This window comes from Pan troglodytes, chromosome 9 (genome assembly GCF_028858775.2).
Source record: "Pan troglodytes isolate AG18354 chromosome 9, NHGRI_mPanTro3-v2.0_pri, whole genome shotgun sequence".
NCBI lineage: Eukaryota > Metazoa > Chordata > Mammalia > Primates > Hominidae > Pan > Pan troglodytes.
This window is the reverse complement of record NC_072407.2, coordinates 113,711,560-113,727,985: the sequence shown is the minus strand read 5'-3', so window position 1 is coordinate 113,727,985 and position 16,426 is coordinate 113,711,560. Positions and strand designations below refer to the sequence as shown.

The 16,426-nt window shown below is 52.5% G+C and overlaps 1 protein-coding gene across 8 annotated transcripts in view; it reads left to right on the top strand.

Annotated features, from left to right (window-relative positions):
* Window positions 1-16,426, top strand: part of PPP2R1B (protein phosphatase 2 scaffold subunit Abeta) — a 42,634-nt gene that overhangs the window by 22,289 nt on the left and 3,919 nt on the right. For 3 of the 8 annotated variants that reach the window (XM_016919871.4, XM_009424073.5, NM_001280173.1), the window contains 4 exon segments: window positions 579-733; window positions 1,444-1,586; window positions 5,094-5,185; window positions 9,672-9,793. In XM_016919871.4, the coding sequence (XP_016775360.2) occupies window positions 579-733; window positions 1,444-1,586; window positions 5,094-5,185; window positions 9,672-9,793 (512 nt within the window). 8 annotated transcript variants of the gene reach the window in all.

Sequence of the window (16,426 nt, the reverse complement as noted above, 5' to 3'; positions counted from 1 at the left end):
ACAGGTTTCAGTTTTTTCTGTTTGTGTCCTGGATACATGTCTTTACCCTTTCTAGGAATTCCTCCCCGCTTCTCTCCACTTACACAGATCCTCCCAAATCTTCACTGCCCAGTCAAGGCTTCTTTCTGTGCCGAAGCCTTCCTAGACCTTTCCTGTTCACTCTTCTCTGCACTGCTACAACCCTCACAGCCTTTACTACACAATACCACACTTCATTCTAATTGCTCTTACACCATGTGACTTCATGGAGTGTGTTAGCTTTCATTTCTCTGATAAGAGCATATTTCTTGTGAGGGAAAGTATCTTCTGTGTTCTTTTTGTAGCACATAGTAGGCACTTGTATTTGTTAAATAATTGATGATGCATATGGTGAGCTCCTTGCATCCCTTTTCTGTGGATATGCACTCTTGGAAACTGAGTTGGAGCTGAGCATGCTTGTCATTGCAGCTTGATTACATGTGGAGTCTGATTGCAGAGAGGTTTTGCTTTTGGTCCAGATTTGATTTTCATGTAAGTAAACTAGGTTATGCTTAAAAACAATAAGCGATATGAGAACATGTTTTTGACCTCTTCTGCAGTATACGCCATCCGAGAAGCTGCCACCAACAACCTCATGAAACTAGTTCAGAAGTTTGGTACAGAGTGGGCCCAAAATACTATTGTTCCCAAAGTGTTAGTAATGGCAAATGATCCTAATTACTTGCATAGAATGACCACTTTATTCTGCATTAATGTAAGTATAACATAACTGTTATTGCTAAGCTTAGTCATTAAAGCAAAATTATTCATGACTATTTCTGAATTCTCAGTATACTGTCTTCTATTTGGAATATATGTCTTGTATTGATTAATTGGAATAGACAGGAGATGAGAGAAAATGTCAATTTTAAAATTCATGTTAAAATCTACAGTATTGGCTGGGCACGGTGGCTCATGCCTGTAATCCCAGCACTTTGGGAGGCTGAGGCGGGCAGATCACCTGAGGTCAGGAGTTTGAGACTAGCCTGGTCAACATGGCAAGACCTTGTCTCTACTAAAAATACAAAAATTAGCTGGGCATGGTGGTACATGCCTGTAGTCCCAGCTACTTGGGAGGCTGAGGCAGGAGAATCCCTTGAACCTCGGGCAGGGGGCAGAGGGTGCAGAGGTTGCAGTGAGCTGAGATCGCGCCACTACACTCCAGCTTGGGCGACAAGGCAAAACTCCGCCTGAAAAAAAAAAAAACAAAGAACAAAACTACAGTATTTTAAAAGTTCAACTTATTTGTGAATTCTGGTCTAATTCTCTGATCATTTGAATGATTCTTGTGTCCCCCACTCAGCTGCTCAAACTAGAAATATTTTCCTATTGGTCAATTATTTTCTTATTAAATATTAATTTGTTTCATTAGATTTTGGAATTTTTTAAAGTATTTTAAATGTGCCATCTTATTTATTTTTCTAGGCACTGTCTGAGGCCTGTGGTCAGGAAATAACTACTAAGCAAATGCTGCCCATCGTATTAAAAATGGCAGGAGACCAAGTAGCAAATGTTCGCTTCAATGTGGCCAAATCTCTACAAAAAATTGGACCAATTCTAGATACCAAGTAAGATTTTAGTGTTTAGTCTTGTTTTAAAAGTGTACTTTAAATTTTACCTTATAGTGGGGAGTAATTAGCTAAAATTAAGTTCAGGGATTTTCACTTTACTTAAGATCTGGGTTTGCTTAAAGAAAATAATTTAGCAACTATTTTTGAGGATGTCCACTATGACTTTTATATTTAAGCTCTGTAAATGTGTAGATCCTTGTCTGAAGCTGATTTTGCTGAGAATTTCTTTAGACATTATTTTGTGTATTTGTCAAGTTTATAAATGTCTTTAAATTTTTTTTTTTAATTTATTTATTTTTATTGATCATTCTTGGGTGTTTCTCACAGAGGGGGATTTGGCAGGGTCATAGGACAATAGTGGAGGGAGGGTCAGCAGATAAACAAGTGAACAAAGGTCTCTGGTTTTCCTATGCAGAGGACCCTGCGGCCGTAGTGTTTGTGTCCCTGGGTACTTGAGATTAGGGAGTGGTGATGACTCTTAACGAGCATGCTGCCTTCAAGCATCTGTTTAACAAAGCACATCTTGCACCACCCTTAATCCATTTAACCCTGAGTGGACACAGCACATGTTTCAGAGAGCACAGAGTTGGGGGTAAGGTCACCGATCAACAGGATCACAAGGCAGAAGAATTTTTCCTAGTACAGAACAAAATGAAAAGTCTCCCGTGTCTACCTCCCTTTACACAGACATGGCAACCATCCGATCTCTCAATCCCTTCCCCGCCTTTCCCCCGCTTCTATTCCACAAAACCGCCATTGTCATCATGGCCCATTCCCAATGAGCTGCCGGGTACACCTCCCAGACAGGGCGGTGGCCGGGCAGAGGGGCTCCTCACTTCCCAGTAGGGGCGGCCGGGCAGAGGCGCCCCTCATCTCCCGGACCGGGCGGCTGGCCGGGCGGGGGGCTGACCCCCCCACCTCCCTCAGACGGGGCGGCTGGCCAGGCAGAGGGGCTCCTCACTTCCCAGTAGGGGCAGCCGGGCAGAGGCGCCCCTCACCTCTCGGACGGGGCGGCCGGCCGGGCGGGGGGCTGACCCCCCCACCTCCCTCCCGGACAGGGCGGCTGGCCAGGCGGGGGGCTGACCCCCCCACCTCCCTCCCGGATGAGGCGGCTGGCCGGGCAGGGGGGCTGACCCCCCCACCTCCCTCCCGGACGGGGCGGCTGGCCGGGCAGAGGGGCTCCTCGCTTCCCAGTAGGGGCGGCCGGGCAGAGGCGCCCCTCACCTCCTGGACGGGGCGGCTGGCCGGGCGGGGGGCTGACCCCCCCACCTCCCTCCCGGTCGGGGCGGTTGGCCTGGCGGGGGGCTGACGCCCCCACCTCCCTCCCGGACGGGGCGGCTGGCCGGGCAGAGGAGCTCCTCACTTCCCAGTAGGGGCGGCCGGGCAGAGGCGCCCCTCACCTCCCGGACGGGGCGGCTGGCCGGGCGGGGGGCTGACCCCCCCACCTCCCTCCCGGACAGGGCGGCGGGCCAGGCGGGGGGCTGACCCCCCCCCACCTCCCTCCCAGATGGGGCGGCTGGCTGGGCGGGGGGCTGACCCCCCCACCTCCTTCCCGGACGGGGCGGCTGGCCGGGCAGAGGGGCTCCTCACTTCCCAGTAGGGGTGGCCGGGCAGAGGCGCCCCTCACCTCCCGGACGGGGCGGCTGGCCGGGCAGGGGGGCTGACCCCCCCACCTCCCTCCCGGACGGGGCGGCTGGCCGGGCAGAGGGGGTCCTCACTTCCCAGTAGGGGCGGCTGGGCAGAGGCGCCCCTCACCTCCCGGACGGGGCGGCTGGCCGGGCGGGGGGCTGACCCCCCCACCTCCCTCCCAGATGGGGCGGTTGGCCTGGCGGGGGGCTGACGCCCCCACCTCCCTCCCGGACGGGGTGGCTGGCCGGGCAGAGGGGCTCCTCACTTCCCAGTAGGGGTTGCCGGGCAGAGGCGCCCCTCACCTCCCGGACGGGGCGGCCGGCCGGGCGGGGGGCTAACCCCCCCACCTCCCTCCCGGACAGGGTGGCGGGCCAGGCGGGGGGCTGACCCCCCCACCTCCCTCCCGGATGGGGCGGCTGGCCGGGTGGGGGGCTGACCCCCCACCTCCTTCCCGGACGGGGCGGCTGGCCAGGCAGAGGGGCTCCTCACTTCCCAGTAGGGGCGGCCGGGCAGAGGCGCCCCTCACCTCCCGGACGGGGCGGCTGGCCGGGCAGGGGGCTGACCCCCCCACCTCCCTCCCGGATGGGGCGGCTGGCCGGGCAGAGGGGCTCCTCACTTCCCAGTAGGGGCGGCCAGGCAGAGGCGCCCCTCACCTCCCGGACGGGGCGGCTGGCCGGGCAGGGGACTGACCCCCCCACCTCCCTCCTGGACGGGGCGGCTGGCCGGGCGGGGGGGCTGATCCCCCCCACCTCCCTCCCGGACGGGGCGGCTGGCCGGGCGGGGGGCTGACCCCCCCACCTCCCTCCCGGACGGGGCGGCTGGCCTGGTGGGGGCTGACCCCCACCTCCCTCCTGGATGGGGTGGCTGCCGGGCAGAGACGCTCCTCACTTCCCAGACGGGGTGGCTGCCGGGCGGAGGGGCTCCTCACTTCTCATATGGGGTGGTTGCCAGGCGGAGGGTCTCCTCATTTCTCAGATGGGGCGGCTGGGCAGAGACGCTCCTCACCTCCCAGACGGGGTCGCGGCCGGGTAGAGGTGCTCCTCACTTCCCACACGGGGCGGCGGGGCAGAGGCGCTCCCCACATCTCAGACGATGGGCGGCTGGGCAGAGACGCTCCTCACTTCCTAGATGGGATGGTGGCCGGGAAGAGGCGCTCCTCACTTCCTAGATGGGATGGCGGCCGGGCAGAGACGCTCCTCACTTTCCAGACTGGGTAGCCAGGCAGAGGAGCTCCTCACGTCCCAGATGATGGGCGGCCAGGCAGAGACGCTCCTCACTTCCCAGACGGGGTGGCGGCCAGGCAGAGGCTGCAATCTCGGCACTTTGGGAGGCCAAGGCAGGCGGCATGCTTCGCCGGGTGGTCAGAGCTATTCACCCATAGTCCGTAGCCCAGAGTCGGGGCTGCTCGGCTCTCCGTCCCTGGGGGCCGGGGCCGGGCTGGAGGCGTGCGAGCCTCTCATCGCCGCCTCCCAGCGCAGCCACCCGAGCCGCCGCCGCCGCCGCCTCCCTCCATGGCTGCGGCGCCGCCACCCGACAGCTCGTCCGGCTCCAGCCGGGTCTCCGTGTCCAGTCCGCAGATGACAAAGTAGTCGGCGAAGCGACTGGGCGCCGAGCCCCCTCCGCCGCCGCCGCCACTCATGGCGCCGGGGCCGAGACGGGCCGAGCAGTGCGGAGCGGCACCGAGCCCCCGCAACCCGGGCGCCCGCCCCGACATTAAGTACTTTCACATTGTTTAGCAACCATCACCGCCATCGTCTCCGGAACCTAAATATTTTTTTACTTTAAATTTTAACAATTACCATTAACCATATACACCAAAAAGGATTTCTATGGCCCATTAGACTGTCTTTCACAGATAATACTTTTGAATGTCAGTGCTTTACAGGGAGAAGTGAAGCCAGTACTACAGAAGTTAGGTCAAGATGAAGACATGGATGTCAAATACTTTGCACAGGAAGCTATAAGTGGTATGTATTTCCTTCTTTTGCCTTGCAGCTTATGCCTTGGTTAACTGGGATTTATCTCTATTATGTGAGAGGTGTTAAGTGGGTAGGATGATAAGTATTACGGGAAACAGGGAGGGTAGTGAGTTCCTGGAATGCTGGTGTCTCTCTGATTAGAACCCTCTTGGCCCACCGTTTTCTCATAAGTGAGCAGGCTATTTTTCTTAGTTACATGTAGGACTGGGTAGGAAATACGATTCTCACTGGTAAGAATAGTTTTTCGTTTGGAATTTAACCAGTTTTTAAAGTTTCACTTCTGATTAGCCTGGCTGAGTAAAGACAGTAACCACAGTGAGAAGTTGTTAGTTTGATACGTTTGGATCATTGTTATTGTGCTTAATATTCACATAGATCGTTCATGAACTTTCTGTACCACTAACCTGATTTTGTTTGGAATTTTCCAGTTCTTGCATTGGCATAATGAGGAGCAGGAGGGAAAAGGCCTTTACTAGATTCTTGTCACAGATTTCTAGTCAATGTGTTCTTAACTGGGTGGAGAAAGAATGGAAAACCTTCAAGATCTCATCCGAGCAAATGGCAACAACTTAGAAGAAATCATTTAGTGACTTAATTCTTTCTAAAGATGAAATGGGATTGTTTTTTACTCGTCTTCCTTGTTAAATCATTATTTAAGCCGTTCTTATTGATCAATTCCTGACACTTGATTGTCTCCTAATGCTTTATCCATCACCACCTGGGCTCCTGCATCCTCACTGTGGAATCAGGCACCAGCGACATAATGTTCCAGACAAAGCCTGGAAGGATGTGGACCCAGACGTGGAGTGGAGTGATTGTCTTGACGTTTACATATATCTCTGTGTCTCTCCATCATTCCAAAGCTAAATGTACATGTTTAGAATAACTTATTTTATAAACTCTTTGGGAGACATGTTGAGATTTGACCGTAATGAAAGCCACATTTTCATGAATTATGATGGTCTGCATTAGTCTCATGTGAAAGGGGAATGTGGAAGCTCAGGGTTAATGTAGTGGTTGTTTTGGTTTTTATTTGCTCAATTTTGTCTGCAGTCATGTCATTCAGAAACCTGAAGTGTGGCTGCATCTTGCTGCTAATGTGTGATGTTGACGCCTAACTGAATTTGAACAGCTCACCACTGTGCCTACATTTAAAAATACTTCTCTCTCTTTTCTAAAAAGCTTTAACTGTAGTGCCTCCTAATAAGCAGTATGTCTGTTTCATTGTGAGATTGCAGTTCTGTATTTCGAATGAGTCTAAGAACCACAGGGATAATACTGTGCAGATTTTCTGTTCTTTACCTGGCTCTGCTTCCAGCAGTGTTGACACCTAGTCCTTGCTGCACTGTACAGTAGCTTTTCAAACTGCAGTTTTATTGCTAAGTTTTTAGTATGGGTGATATTGGAGTCTTATCATTTGAAGTGTTTGCTTTTCTACTTTTACAGTAAAACCTCATTAATTCTGAAATTTAAGATAATGAGTTAAGCTGAAGAGTTTACTGAAGCAAATTAATAGTGAGGAAGCCTATTTGAACTACTTAAACAGTATTAAAGCCCTTTTTAAAAAGCACCTATTTGGGATCATTTGAGGTCAAGAGTTCGAGATCAGCCTGACCAACATGGTGAAACCCCATCTCTACTAAAAATACAAAAAAGTTAGCTGGGCGTGGTGGCACACACCTGTAGTCCCAGCTACTCAGGAGGCTGAGGCAGGAGAATTGCTTGAACCTGGGAGGTAGAGGTTGCAGTGAGCCGAGATCGCGCCACTGCACTCTAGCCTGGGCCATAGAGCGAGACTCCATCTCAAAAAAAAACAACCATTTTTCACATAATCAAACTCACCTTGTCTCATGACTTTTGGTTAAGGGGGTTTTCCCATAGTTTATTTTTCTCTCAGTGCATCTTGCTATGAGGTTTGCTTGTTACCCTTTTGGTTTTTGAATTGTTGATTTTGTTCACAACCTCTTTTAAATCTAACAAGTCCTGTTCTGTTTAGTGAAGGCCCAAAGACTCCTCTAAGACTTTGTATATTTGTTACATAAAACCAAGTTTTACTAAATACTTTAAAATTTGTCCTACATTCGAAAAATAGAAATTGTAAATCAGAGGTTATCTGTCTGCATTTTAAACTGCCAAATTACCTTATAGTAAGTTTCTATTTTATGACTTTGGGCCAAGAATTAAGTATTTTCCTAAGCACAAATCTTTTTCTATATTCTCATTTTAATATCTTATGCTATTATTCTGTAAACATTTTAATTTTAGTTTCATGGGTCTTTATTTTTTGTTACCTGCAAGTTATGTTCTTCTTCATTGAATTTCATATTTGAGAGACATTTGTCTTCATGAAGCAGATTTGCATTGGAACCATTGCTTTACTCTGGTTGGAAATGCCATTGTTTTGGGGACAGACTTTTAAAATGCCCTTGTGTCTCCTGGTGAGGAGCCCTAAGCATTGACTTCTCTACCCTAAAACTGTTTGAGAGACGGGGAGAGGGCCCTGGCTTTCTCAAGCATGGGTCGGGGGTTCAGTGGGGCCTCTGTCTTTTGTGGTGATCCCTCAGGGGTTTCATTGTTTCCTTCTGACTTAAGCAATAGAGAGAGAATTTGTTTTGGTACTCTTCAGAGGAATTGTGCTTTGGCTCATAACTTGGCCATGTTCTCCATGAATTAGTTCTCCTATTTTTTTTTTTTTTTTAACTACCTTAAACTTAAGGGAAAAGTTCTCCTATCTTGATTTCACTGGAATATAGGCTTTAGGAGCTCTGTAAGGCTGGTATTTTTGTCTGTTTTATCTTCTACTGTATCGCCAGTGCCTGGAACAGTGTCTGGTGCACATAATAGGTGCTCAATAAAAATGTGTTCAATGGATGAATTTCTAAAATATCCTCCAATGTGTGCATGGAACACATCATCAAAAGAACCAGACTGTGTCTTATTCTCCCACTGACAGAAAGATTTTCCTGCTTTCAGGAAACAAGCTTTATGTGGCCCTTTTCTGGTCCCCTGGCTTAGACTACAGTTCTGTGTGGATTTGTCTGATTGCTTCAGACATGTAATGTTGTTTTTCATCCTTGGCAGCTTACATCAGTTGTTTGTTTGATTAGAAAAATGAAGCAGACACACACACACACACACACACACACACACACACACACAAACATATAACCTATGCCAATAAAAATGTCTCAGCAACAGTGGAATTCACCTTGGTGTTTCTCTCTGTAATTTGTGTGGGGTTTACCCCTCACAGGTTTAAGAGACCAGGTCTTGTTTCTCTCTCTCTGTGCTACCAAGAAGATGTGAACCTGAGGATGCATCTTGTTTCATAAGAAGGAAGGCAGGTGAATATGTGGTTTCTAACGAGGTCTTGTTGAAATAACGGGCTGCCCTCAGCTCACAGAAATACCACAGCTCAGCCACTGTGATGCAGAGCCCCAGGGGTCTTTGCCAGACAACTTGTCCTGACTCAACAGAGACGGCAGCCTGACCTTTGAGCTGGCTTGTCCAGGCGTTCAGGTTGCTTGCGTAGACTTCCAGGGAAGCAAGCCTGTCCTTCCTGACCCGGCGGTTAACCTGGTGCACTTTTGTTCCTTTGTTAACTGTTGTGTTGTCACTAAACTGAAAGGCTGGGGCTTGCCCTTAGATGTCACACTGGCTCTGTCCCTGTGGCGATGGCAGGGCAGGGTGGCCAAACAGGTCAGGTGCTTGTTCTGTCCTCTTGCCTTTTACTTAAATTCCTCTGACTTTTAAAAATGGTGACACTCTTATCGTAAAGCTTCTTATTTTTCTCCACTGCCTGGATATGAAACTGTAGAGGGAGAGGCCCTGTTGCCCAGTGTTCTCCTGGTTTAGCAGCTGAGGTGACTGCAGTCTGATGTGATGTAACTGTTTCCCTTTGATTCTCCAGTATTCCTGTTTCCATCCAGTTCCTTACTCTCCTCTTTCCTCTTCCCTCGCATGTCTCCCTGCAGTCCTCTGTACCTAGAATAGTCTCACTGTCCCCCGTTTGCCTCCACGAGCCTGCTGTTTCCAGGAAATTACATAACGTTCAGTTGGGATGGAAATCTTCCGGAGGACGAATAGAGTTTAATTACTCATTGCGTCGAAAAGCCAAGCCATTTCTGTCTCCAGAGTTGTTCTCTTAAACTGATATGAGTTCTGAAAGGAGCCAGGTCTTTCCTGTGGTTGGGGCTCTAGAGACCATCAGTGACCAGGATGTGGGGAACAGCCAGGTGGACACCAAAAGGCCCGATGGGGTGGCGCTTTCCAGGGCCCCGAGGGAAAGACACCTCAGCACGACCCTGGGCTGCCCCAGCTTTCTCTGCCCAGTGCCCCATATACTTGTAGGCTGCTGCTGGACACCCAACTCTGCTGGCACAACTGAGGGCATCCTGGCTGGGAAGCGCAGGTGGGCTTGGGAGGGATGTGCCCTGGTCAGGGACAGTTACAGCGCCACTGTCTGTGTCTCTAGTGGTGGCACAAAGGCTGAGGAAGCTAGATTTTCCTGTGAAGGACAGTGGAGAACCCAGTGTCCCTCGGGCTGACAAGAACCACTTCCCAAGACCCACAGTGCCTGGAGAGGACATGGGGAAGGTAAGTGCCCGGAAGCCTGGGGTCAAGTCCTGCCCTCAGGGCTGCGGGCAGCCAGGGTGGCATGGTGTGCAGGGAGCTGCCACAGGTTAGGCGGAGAAGCAGCACCTCTCACTTTGTCCCCAGGGGAAGAGTCCAATTTTAAGGGCCGGGAGTAGATGGTTAAAGCCTGTTGCTGGCTTACTTCCTTCATTCTGGGAATGCTTTCTGAGAGGTGGGTCGCCGGCCAGAGCTGTCACTCTTGTAGCTTGAGGCCCATCTCCCATCACCTCCCAGTCCAACAGCGAGGCCCATACAGAGGACACCAGTGGGGTTTGGTGAAGAATTGCTTGAAAAAGGGGCTGTTCCCACTTTCCTCACATAATATAGAGGTGACTTGCCATAATTCCTCTCAGTTATTTCCATTCAAGATAAAAATAGTTGCAAGTTTCTCTGTAACAGCTCAGATGTTCTACAAGCCCCATTGGATGCCACTCTGTGTGGAAATGGTGTGAAAAGCCCCAGTTCAGCAGTCAGTGGGTGCCAGCCACTGCCCCAGGGCCATTCATTAGGAGGGCGATTTGTGGCTTACAGATACATTCAGAAAAGGAGAGCAGCAGGGCTTGGCTGCCTCGTGCGGATGCCAGACTGCGTTTAGTTCATGGGGAAAAATCTGACATTCTCACACCCATTCTAGTAGGTTCGCTTAGTGAAAATTCAATGAAGTAACATCAAAAAGGCTGCCTTTTAAGTCACGTGGCTTTTCATTTTATGTGAACTGAAACCATGAAAATGTTTTTTGCCTTTTGTTGAGGTCCAGAATCGCAGTCACTCATCTTAGAACGTTCCTGCCTTCCTGAGGGGCTGCACACTTGTCCGTGGGCAGCTCCAGCCATTCCTGCAGTGGCCGCACAGTGGGAGGAAGGGCTGGGTGACCACTGTCCAGTTGGATTCCAGGGGTGGCCAGCCCTTGGAGTCCATGTCGTCTTCACAGAACTGGGCCTCAGGGAGGAGAGCTTGGCTGAAGGAGTGGGAGTGACAGTTACACATTTTTTAGGCCTAAACCACAGACTTCTTTGGGAAGAAAGGGGTTACGTCTTCCTACAAATTCAGAGCCAGCTGCTCATGCCATGAATGCGTGGTATGACCCGATCTGAGTGTGGATCATTGAGGCGGCCCTCCCATGGCTGACCTGCTCAGCTCTGACAGGGCCCGGGCTGCCTCCGCTAGCCGAGGAGTTACTGAGAATAAGTTGCCGTTACTCGAGCCTTGGTCACTGCAGCACTTTGTCAGGCACTTCAAATCTCATGTCATCCTCACCCACCCTAGGTGGTAGGTGCTATCATTGTTTTTTGGTCCCTCATGAATCTCCCCCAACCCCTGTCATGTTTATTTGGGAATCTTTTTTTCCAGGAAAGGAGGCCCAGTGGTGCTAGGCCTCTGAGGCTTCAGTTCATTTAACTCAGAAAAATCCCCCGCCCCATGACTCAGGGAGCCTTCCATGCATTTGTTTCACTTAAGGAAAATGACCCGAGGGTGAGATGGAAAGGGAATTGGCTGTTGCCAGGCAGAGCCCTGTGTGTCAGGGGCCAGCAGCCAAGTGAGTGATCCAGGAAGTCATCCAATTGCAACCAGAAATTGTTCTTAACCCCTCACTGTCTAGGGTGCGTAGCGGACTTGCCAATCTGTCCGAATGGGGTGAGCGTGAGCGCGTTGCTGTTGAGAGCCCCGGGAACTGTCAGTTCTCAGCCAGCCTCAGGGCCCTCAGGGAGCCATTGGACATCCCTGGGGCTGGGCCCGCCACTTGAAGAGAAAAGGGAAAGGGCGAGAGCCAGTCTCCCTTGGTGAAGGGCGCCTCCTTGGCACTCTTGAAGTCTGTGGAGGTGCCTCTGTGTTGGATGTCACGTGTCCACCCAGGCAGGATCTGCCAGGGAGCAGCGAGGGTCACCTCCCACACCCTGCTGCCCCGGGTCCGGCAGCGGCTCACTCCTAGACGGGACACAGGGTGCCCCCGCTGAAGCTGCTGACGGGGCCTTGTCAGGCAGGGGTTAACGGGATTTGTTTATTGAATCACCAAGTAGCTGTCACATGATTTTAATCAAAACACCATTTCCCTGACAACAGTGATGTCAGTCTTGTTATTGCAGGAAGGAGCAGCTGTGAGGGACATTCAGTCTCCATGCCGAGCCCAGGTTTGGAGACTAAAATCAAGTGAAGCATCCATAAATAATGGCTACAGACACTGCCTGACTGCGCCCACCCTCCTCCTCTTCCTTTTCTCTGCACACAGTCTGTCCTGTACACACACTGACCCGAGACCAGCCCCTGCGCCACGTCCCAGCTAAGACCATCTTCTGCCTTCCATGCCCCTTCTACTCTTGTTTCTGGTTTTTTTCCTGCCTGCCTTATTTTCCCCAAACTCAGAGAGTCCCTTGGGCCCTGAGGGTCTCTGACTTGTGCCTTTCGATGCGGGTCTCTTCTCTGGATTTAATCAGCACCTGCTGGTGAACCAGGCTGTTCTGGGCCTGAGGCTGGAGCCATTCTGCAGCTCAGGAACCTCGCTTGTCCTAGAGCCAGCCTCTAGCATCTAGCTGCGTGTCCTGTTCCTCCCACAGAGTTAGGCTGGCAGGGCCTTCGCGCTGCCCTGGGGGTCTCAAGGGCAGCTCTGAGGAGCTCTGCTGGGAGTGTATGAAGGGGAGGAGCTCCTTAAGGGCCAACCTCTTGGCCAGCGGATTTTGTTCTCTTGAACCCAGAAAGACTACAGGAGATGTGAGTCCAGTCAAACTGAGGACTGATGACAAAGACCAAAGCCCAGGGATGTTCAGTCCCATCCCCAGTGGCCTCCAGCTAAGGCAATTGGACCTTGAAGTCCATGGGGAAGTCAGACGTAGGCTGGTGACAGGGCACACGGGAGCAGGTCCTTAGGCTGACCTCCTGTCAGTGCCCTCTCCACTGTGGGGCCTAGGGGCCGAGCTGTCCGCACAAAAAGACTCCCCCAGGCCTTCCAAGTCTTTTCCACACTGGAGCTTGACCTAACAGTTGGAGATAAAAAAGTCCTCCTACCTGTGACATAGATTCTCAGGGATGTTCTTATGTTTGTGGTACCCATGTCTGATGCCTAGAACTCATTTCCGAAAATTCAGAAATCCTGGGGCAGAGTTCCCAGTTCTTAGCCTGGAGCAGATGCTCAGAACAGCACAACCACCCTTAAGTCAGTGAAGACAGAGCTCACAGGCAAGAAGCAGCCATTTTGTGTACCTAGTGTTGGGGCAGGCAAGAATTAAAGTAAGATAGGCAGAGTGGGACTCTGTGACAGCCCTCCAGGGGAGTGGGGGTCTTCCAGGAGTGCCAGGCCAGGCTGCATTTGCCCCTCGCAGTAAACCCTGGGGTGAAACCAGCCAGCCTGTGCTCCAAGTTACCACTGGAGACACCAGCCTTTACAATGATTTGCCTGGGTTAGTGGCAGGGCTGAGAGGGCGCCAGGGGCTGAGGCCTCTGTCAGAGGTTCTTTGCTGCCTCCCAGACTGTCCCTGCCTGGAGGGGGGCCAGGTGGTGGCTCCCGGGCTGGGTGGGAGCCGGGCCTTGCTCTCCCAGGCTTGCTCTGTGCCTAGCCCTCCTTGCCTGGCCCTCTCATCCCTGGTTCCCTTCCACTGCCTGCCTGCCCTTCAGCCCTCACTTTGCTGGCACAGGGGCGCTGCTAAGCATTTGGGCTCTGTAGCGACTGGAAGGCAGTTCTGGCGGATCCCAGACAGAAGAGACAGGCAAGGCTGTGCGCTCCGGGAGCTGTGTGTGGCGTGCTTGGAGGAAAGGGCTTGGTGGGCTTTTCCTCCATTCCATTGTGTCCCACCCCCAACTATGTGGGTGGCCCTGGGGTGACAATGAACAGTCTCCTCAGGGTCTGATTTGTCAGTCAGCCCCACTCTGGGCATCTCACTTTTGGGGAGTGAGGAGCTGGAGCCAGAACTGTCCCAGCCCACCTGAGGAGAGAGTGACTCAGTTCTCCCTTTGAGAAGCTCAATCCCTAATGCCTCATTTTCCTCTGGGCCCACAATTTTCTGAGCTTTTCTGCTCATCCAGCTTTTGGGGGCTCGGCTCCAGGGGAAGTCCGCTTCCCATGCTGCGGCTCCCTCCTGTCTCCTCCCTCCCAGACACTGCGCTGGCTCGGGGGCTCAGCCCAGCTCATGCTTTCCCTGGGCTTAGAATCTCTCTTTGCCAATTTCAGAGCAGCTCTGAGTCAGTCTGCCCTAGGAAATCCCCCCAGAAACACGGACAAAGGGAGGCAGCAGCAGGAAGGCTTGCTGGAAAGAACAGTGGCCGAGGCGCCTGGCAAGCTCTCTGCCCTGCCTGACCTTGGGTTTGGCCTGAGTGATTTGTGGGCACAGCTTCATACCTGGGGGGAGGCAGGTGTGCCAGTGGCCCCTGTGTCTGAGGGAGGGCCCAGCCCCTTCGCCTCAGTCAGGACCCACATCTGCCTCCTAAGGGTCGTTGTCCAGGATGATTCCTGTGCGATAATCCATCGCTCAAGGGCTGCTCAGCTTTTGAAGTCACGGTGGGGCTGAAATGAGAAGGGCAGAGCAGCCATGTTCTGTGCAGGTGACATTTCCTTTGTAGCCACATAGCACCCAGGATTTAGTGCACAAAGCCCAGAACTTCCTCCCATGGTGCCCACGGGCTGCTGGCAAGCAGGAGGCTCCCTGTCACCTGGATCCACCCAGGGAGGGATGAGAACCCATCAGCAGGGAGGGTCCCTCTGAGCTTTGTTTGTTTGTTTATTTGTTTTTTGAGATGAAGTCTTGCTGTGTCACTCAGGCTGGAGTGCAGTGGTGCGATCTCGGCTCACTGCAACCTCTGCCTACCAGGTTCAAGTGATTCTCCTGCCTCAGTCTCCAGAGTAGCTAGGATTACAGGCGCCCGCCACCACACCTGGCTAATTTTTGTATTTTTAGTGGAGATGGGGTTTCACCATGTTGGCCAGGCTGGTCTTGAACTCCTGACCTCAGGTGATCCACCTGCCTCTGCCTCCCAAGGTGTTGGGATTACAGGTGTGAGCCACAGCACCTGGCCAAGAACTTTTGAGAGAGCAGAGGCTGAGTCAGGGGTTCCTAACTTTGGTCCCTGGTGGGGAGGGGGCCCTCGGGGGCCCAGGAACCAACTCCTGTCCTGAAATTCTGTGTCCGAAGTTCTGGGTCTGTGTACATGCTCTTTGGGAAGAGTCCATAGCTTGCATGTCAAGGGGATCTCTGAGTCCTCGATTTAAGATCTAGTGGGGCAGAAAGCAGCTGCTCGCCAGGAACAGAACCTTGGGCCCTGTTCCCACCTGTCCTGCGTCTTGATGGAGAACTTGGGAAGTGCAGGCACTGCTGTCTGGTTCCATCCACTGGGCAGAGGCCCTGGGTTTGGGGTGCAGGCCTCCCTGCTGCTCTCCTTCCCCACCCTGCTGGAGCCTTCGACTCACAAAGGCTGCAGAACTGAAGGGTGTCCTGGGGAGTGCGGGGTTGGGGCCTGGCTGGCCACTGGTCTGTTATTTTGCCTGCGTCCTGGGGCATTGGAGTTGTTTTTGGCAACACAGAATAAGAATGATGGAGAAATCTGGTGGGAAAGGGAAAACATTGTTACTGAAATTTAGTGCTTTCCTTAAAAAAGAAATGAAACTCAGCAATACCGAAATTTTGGGTAGCCAAGGGGTAACCACCAGTTTAAGGCAGAACTGAGCTATTGTCAGCAGAGTCAGGCAGCAGTGGACGTTGGTGGAGAAGGTTCCGCTCCTTCCAGCCTCTGCCAGTGTGGGCCCTGCCGACTGCACCTTCCCACCGCTACCCAGAGACCAGCGGCTCACCCCGCAGGGAGGGAACTGTCTCTGTTCTATAGCATGGGCTCAATTGGAATGGTTTGAGTGAAACCAAATTTCAGTCGAGATCCTGCTGCCAGCAAGCTGGATATAACAGTGGCCTTTCACTCAGGGCCTGGCACTGAAACAGGTCCAGGATGCAGGAGAGCAGCTTGGCACATGGTGCCTCCAGCACCCTGAGGGCGTGGAGCTGGGCCTCAAAAGGGTGCCCCGCCTGTGTGAGGGAGTGCACTGTGTGCGCGCACGTGCAGTGTCGAGGCCTTTGGCAGACCCCAGAGAAGATGTGACATCGTGACTAAGTAGCAGTGTCTTTTGCCTGGCAGCTCGCAGCACCTCCCCTCCCATTTCCAGCCCCTGCCCTGCAGCTGCCTGTCCTCGGGGCCCCCTGCATCTGCCTCCCCTCCTCCTACCGTGGCATGAGGCCCTTGCCCAGGCTACCTGGGCTGATGCGCTTTGCCCTGGGACTCTGAGAATCAAGGAGCAGTAATTAAGCAGTGCCCAGCGGGGCCCTGTCCTTGTGCAGGCTGCGGTTAGCAGTGCTTCCGTCAGCGATCTGCAGCGGCTAACGTGTACTCGGGCGATTCGGAGCAAGGTATTATTTACCCTGCTGACGTCAATGAGAACATATTATCCACTGTCCTTTTCTGCAGCCTGAAATGAGCACCAGAACTCAGAGAACACAGCCACCTTCCGTACTCTAAAAATTCCACCCAAGGCCCGATGAGGCAAAAACCCTATCGCATTAACCTGACATTCACATCACCCGGGCTCTTAGAAAACAAGTTGTTTTTATTTTAATTCAAGAGGGT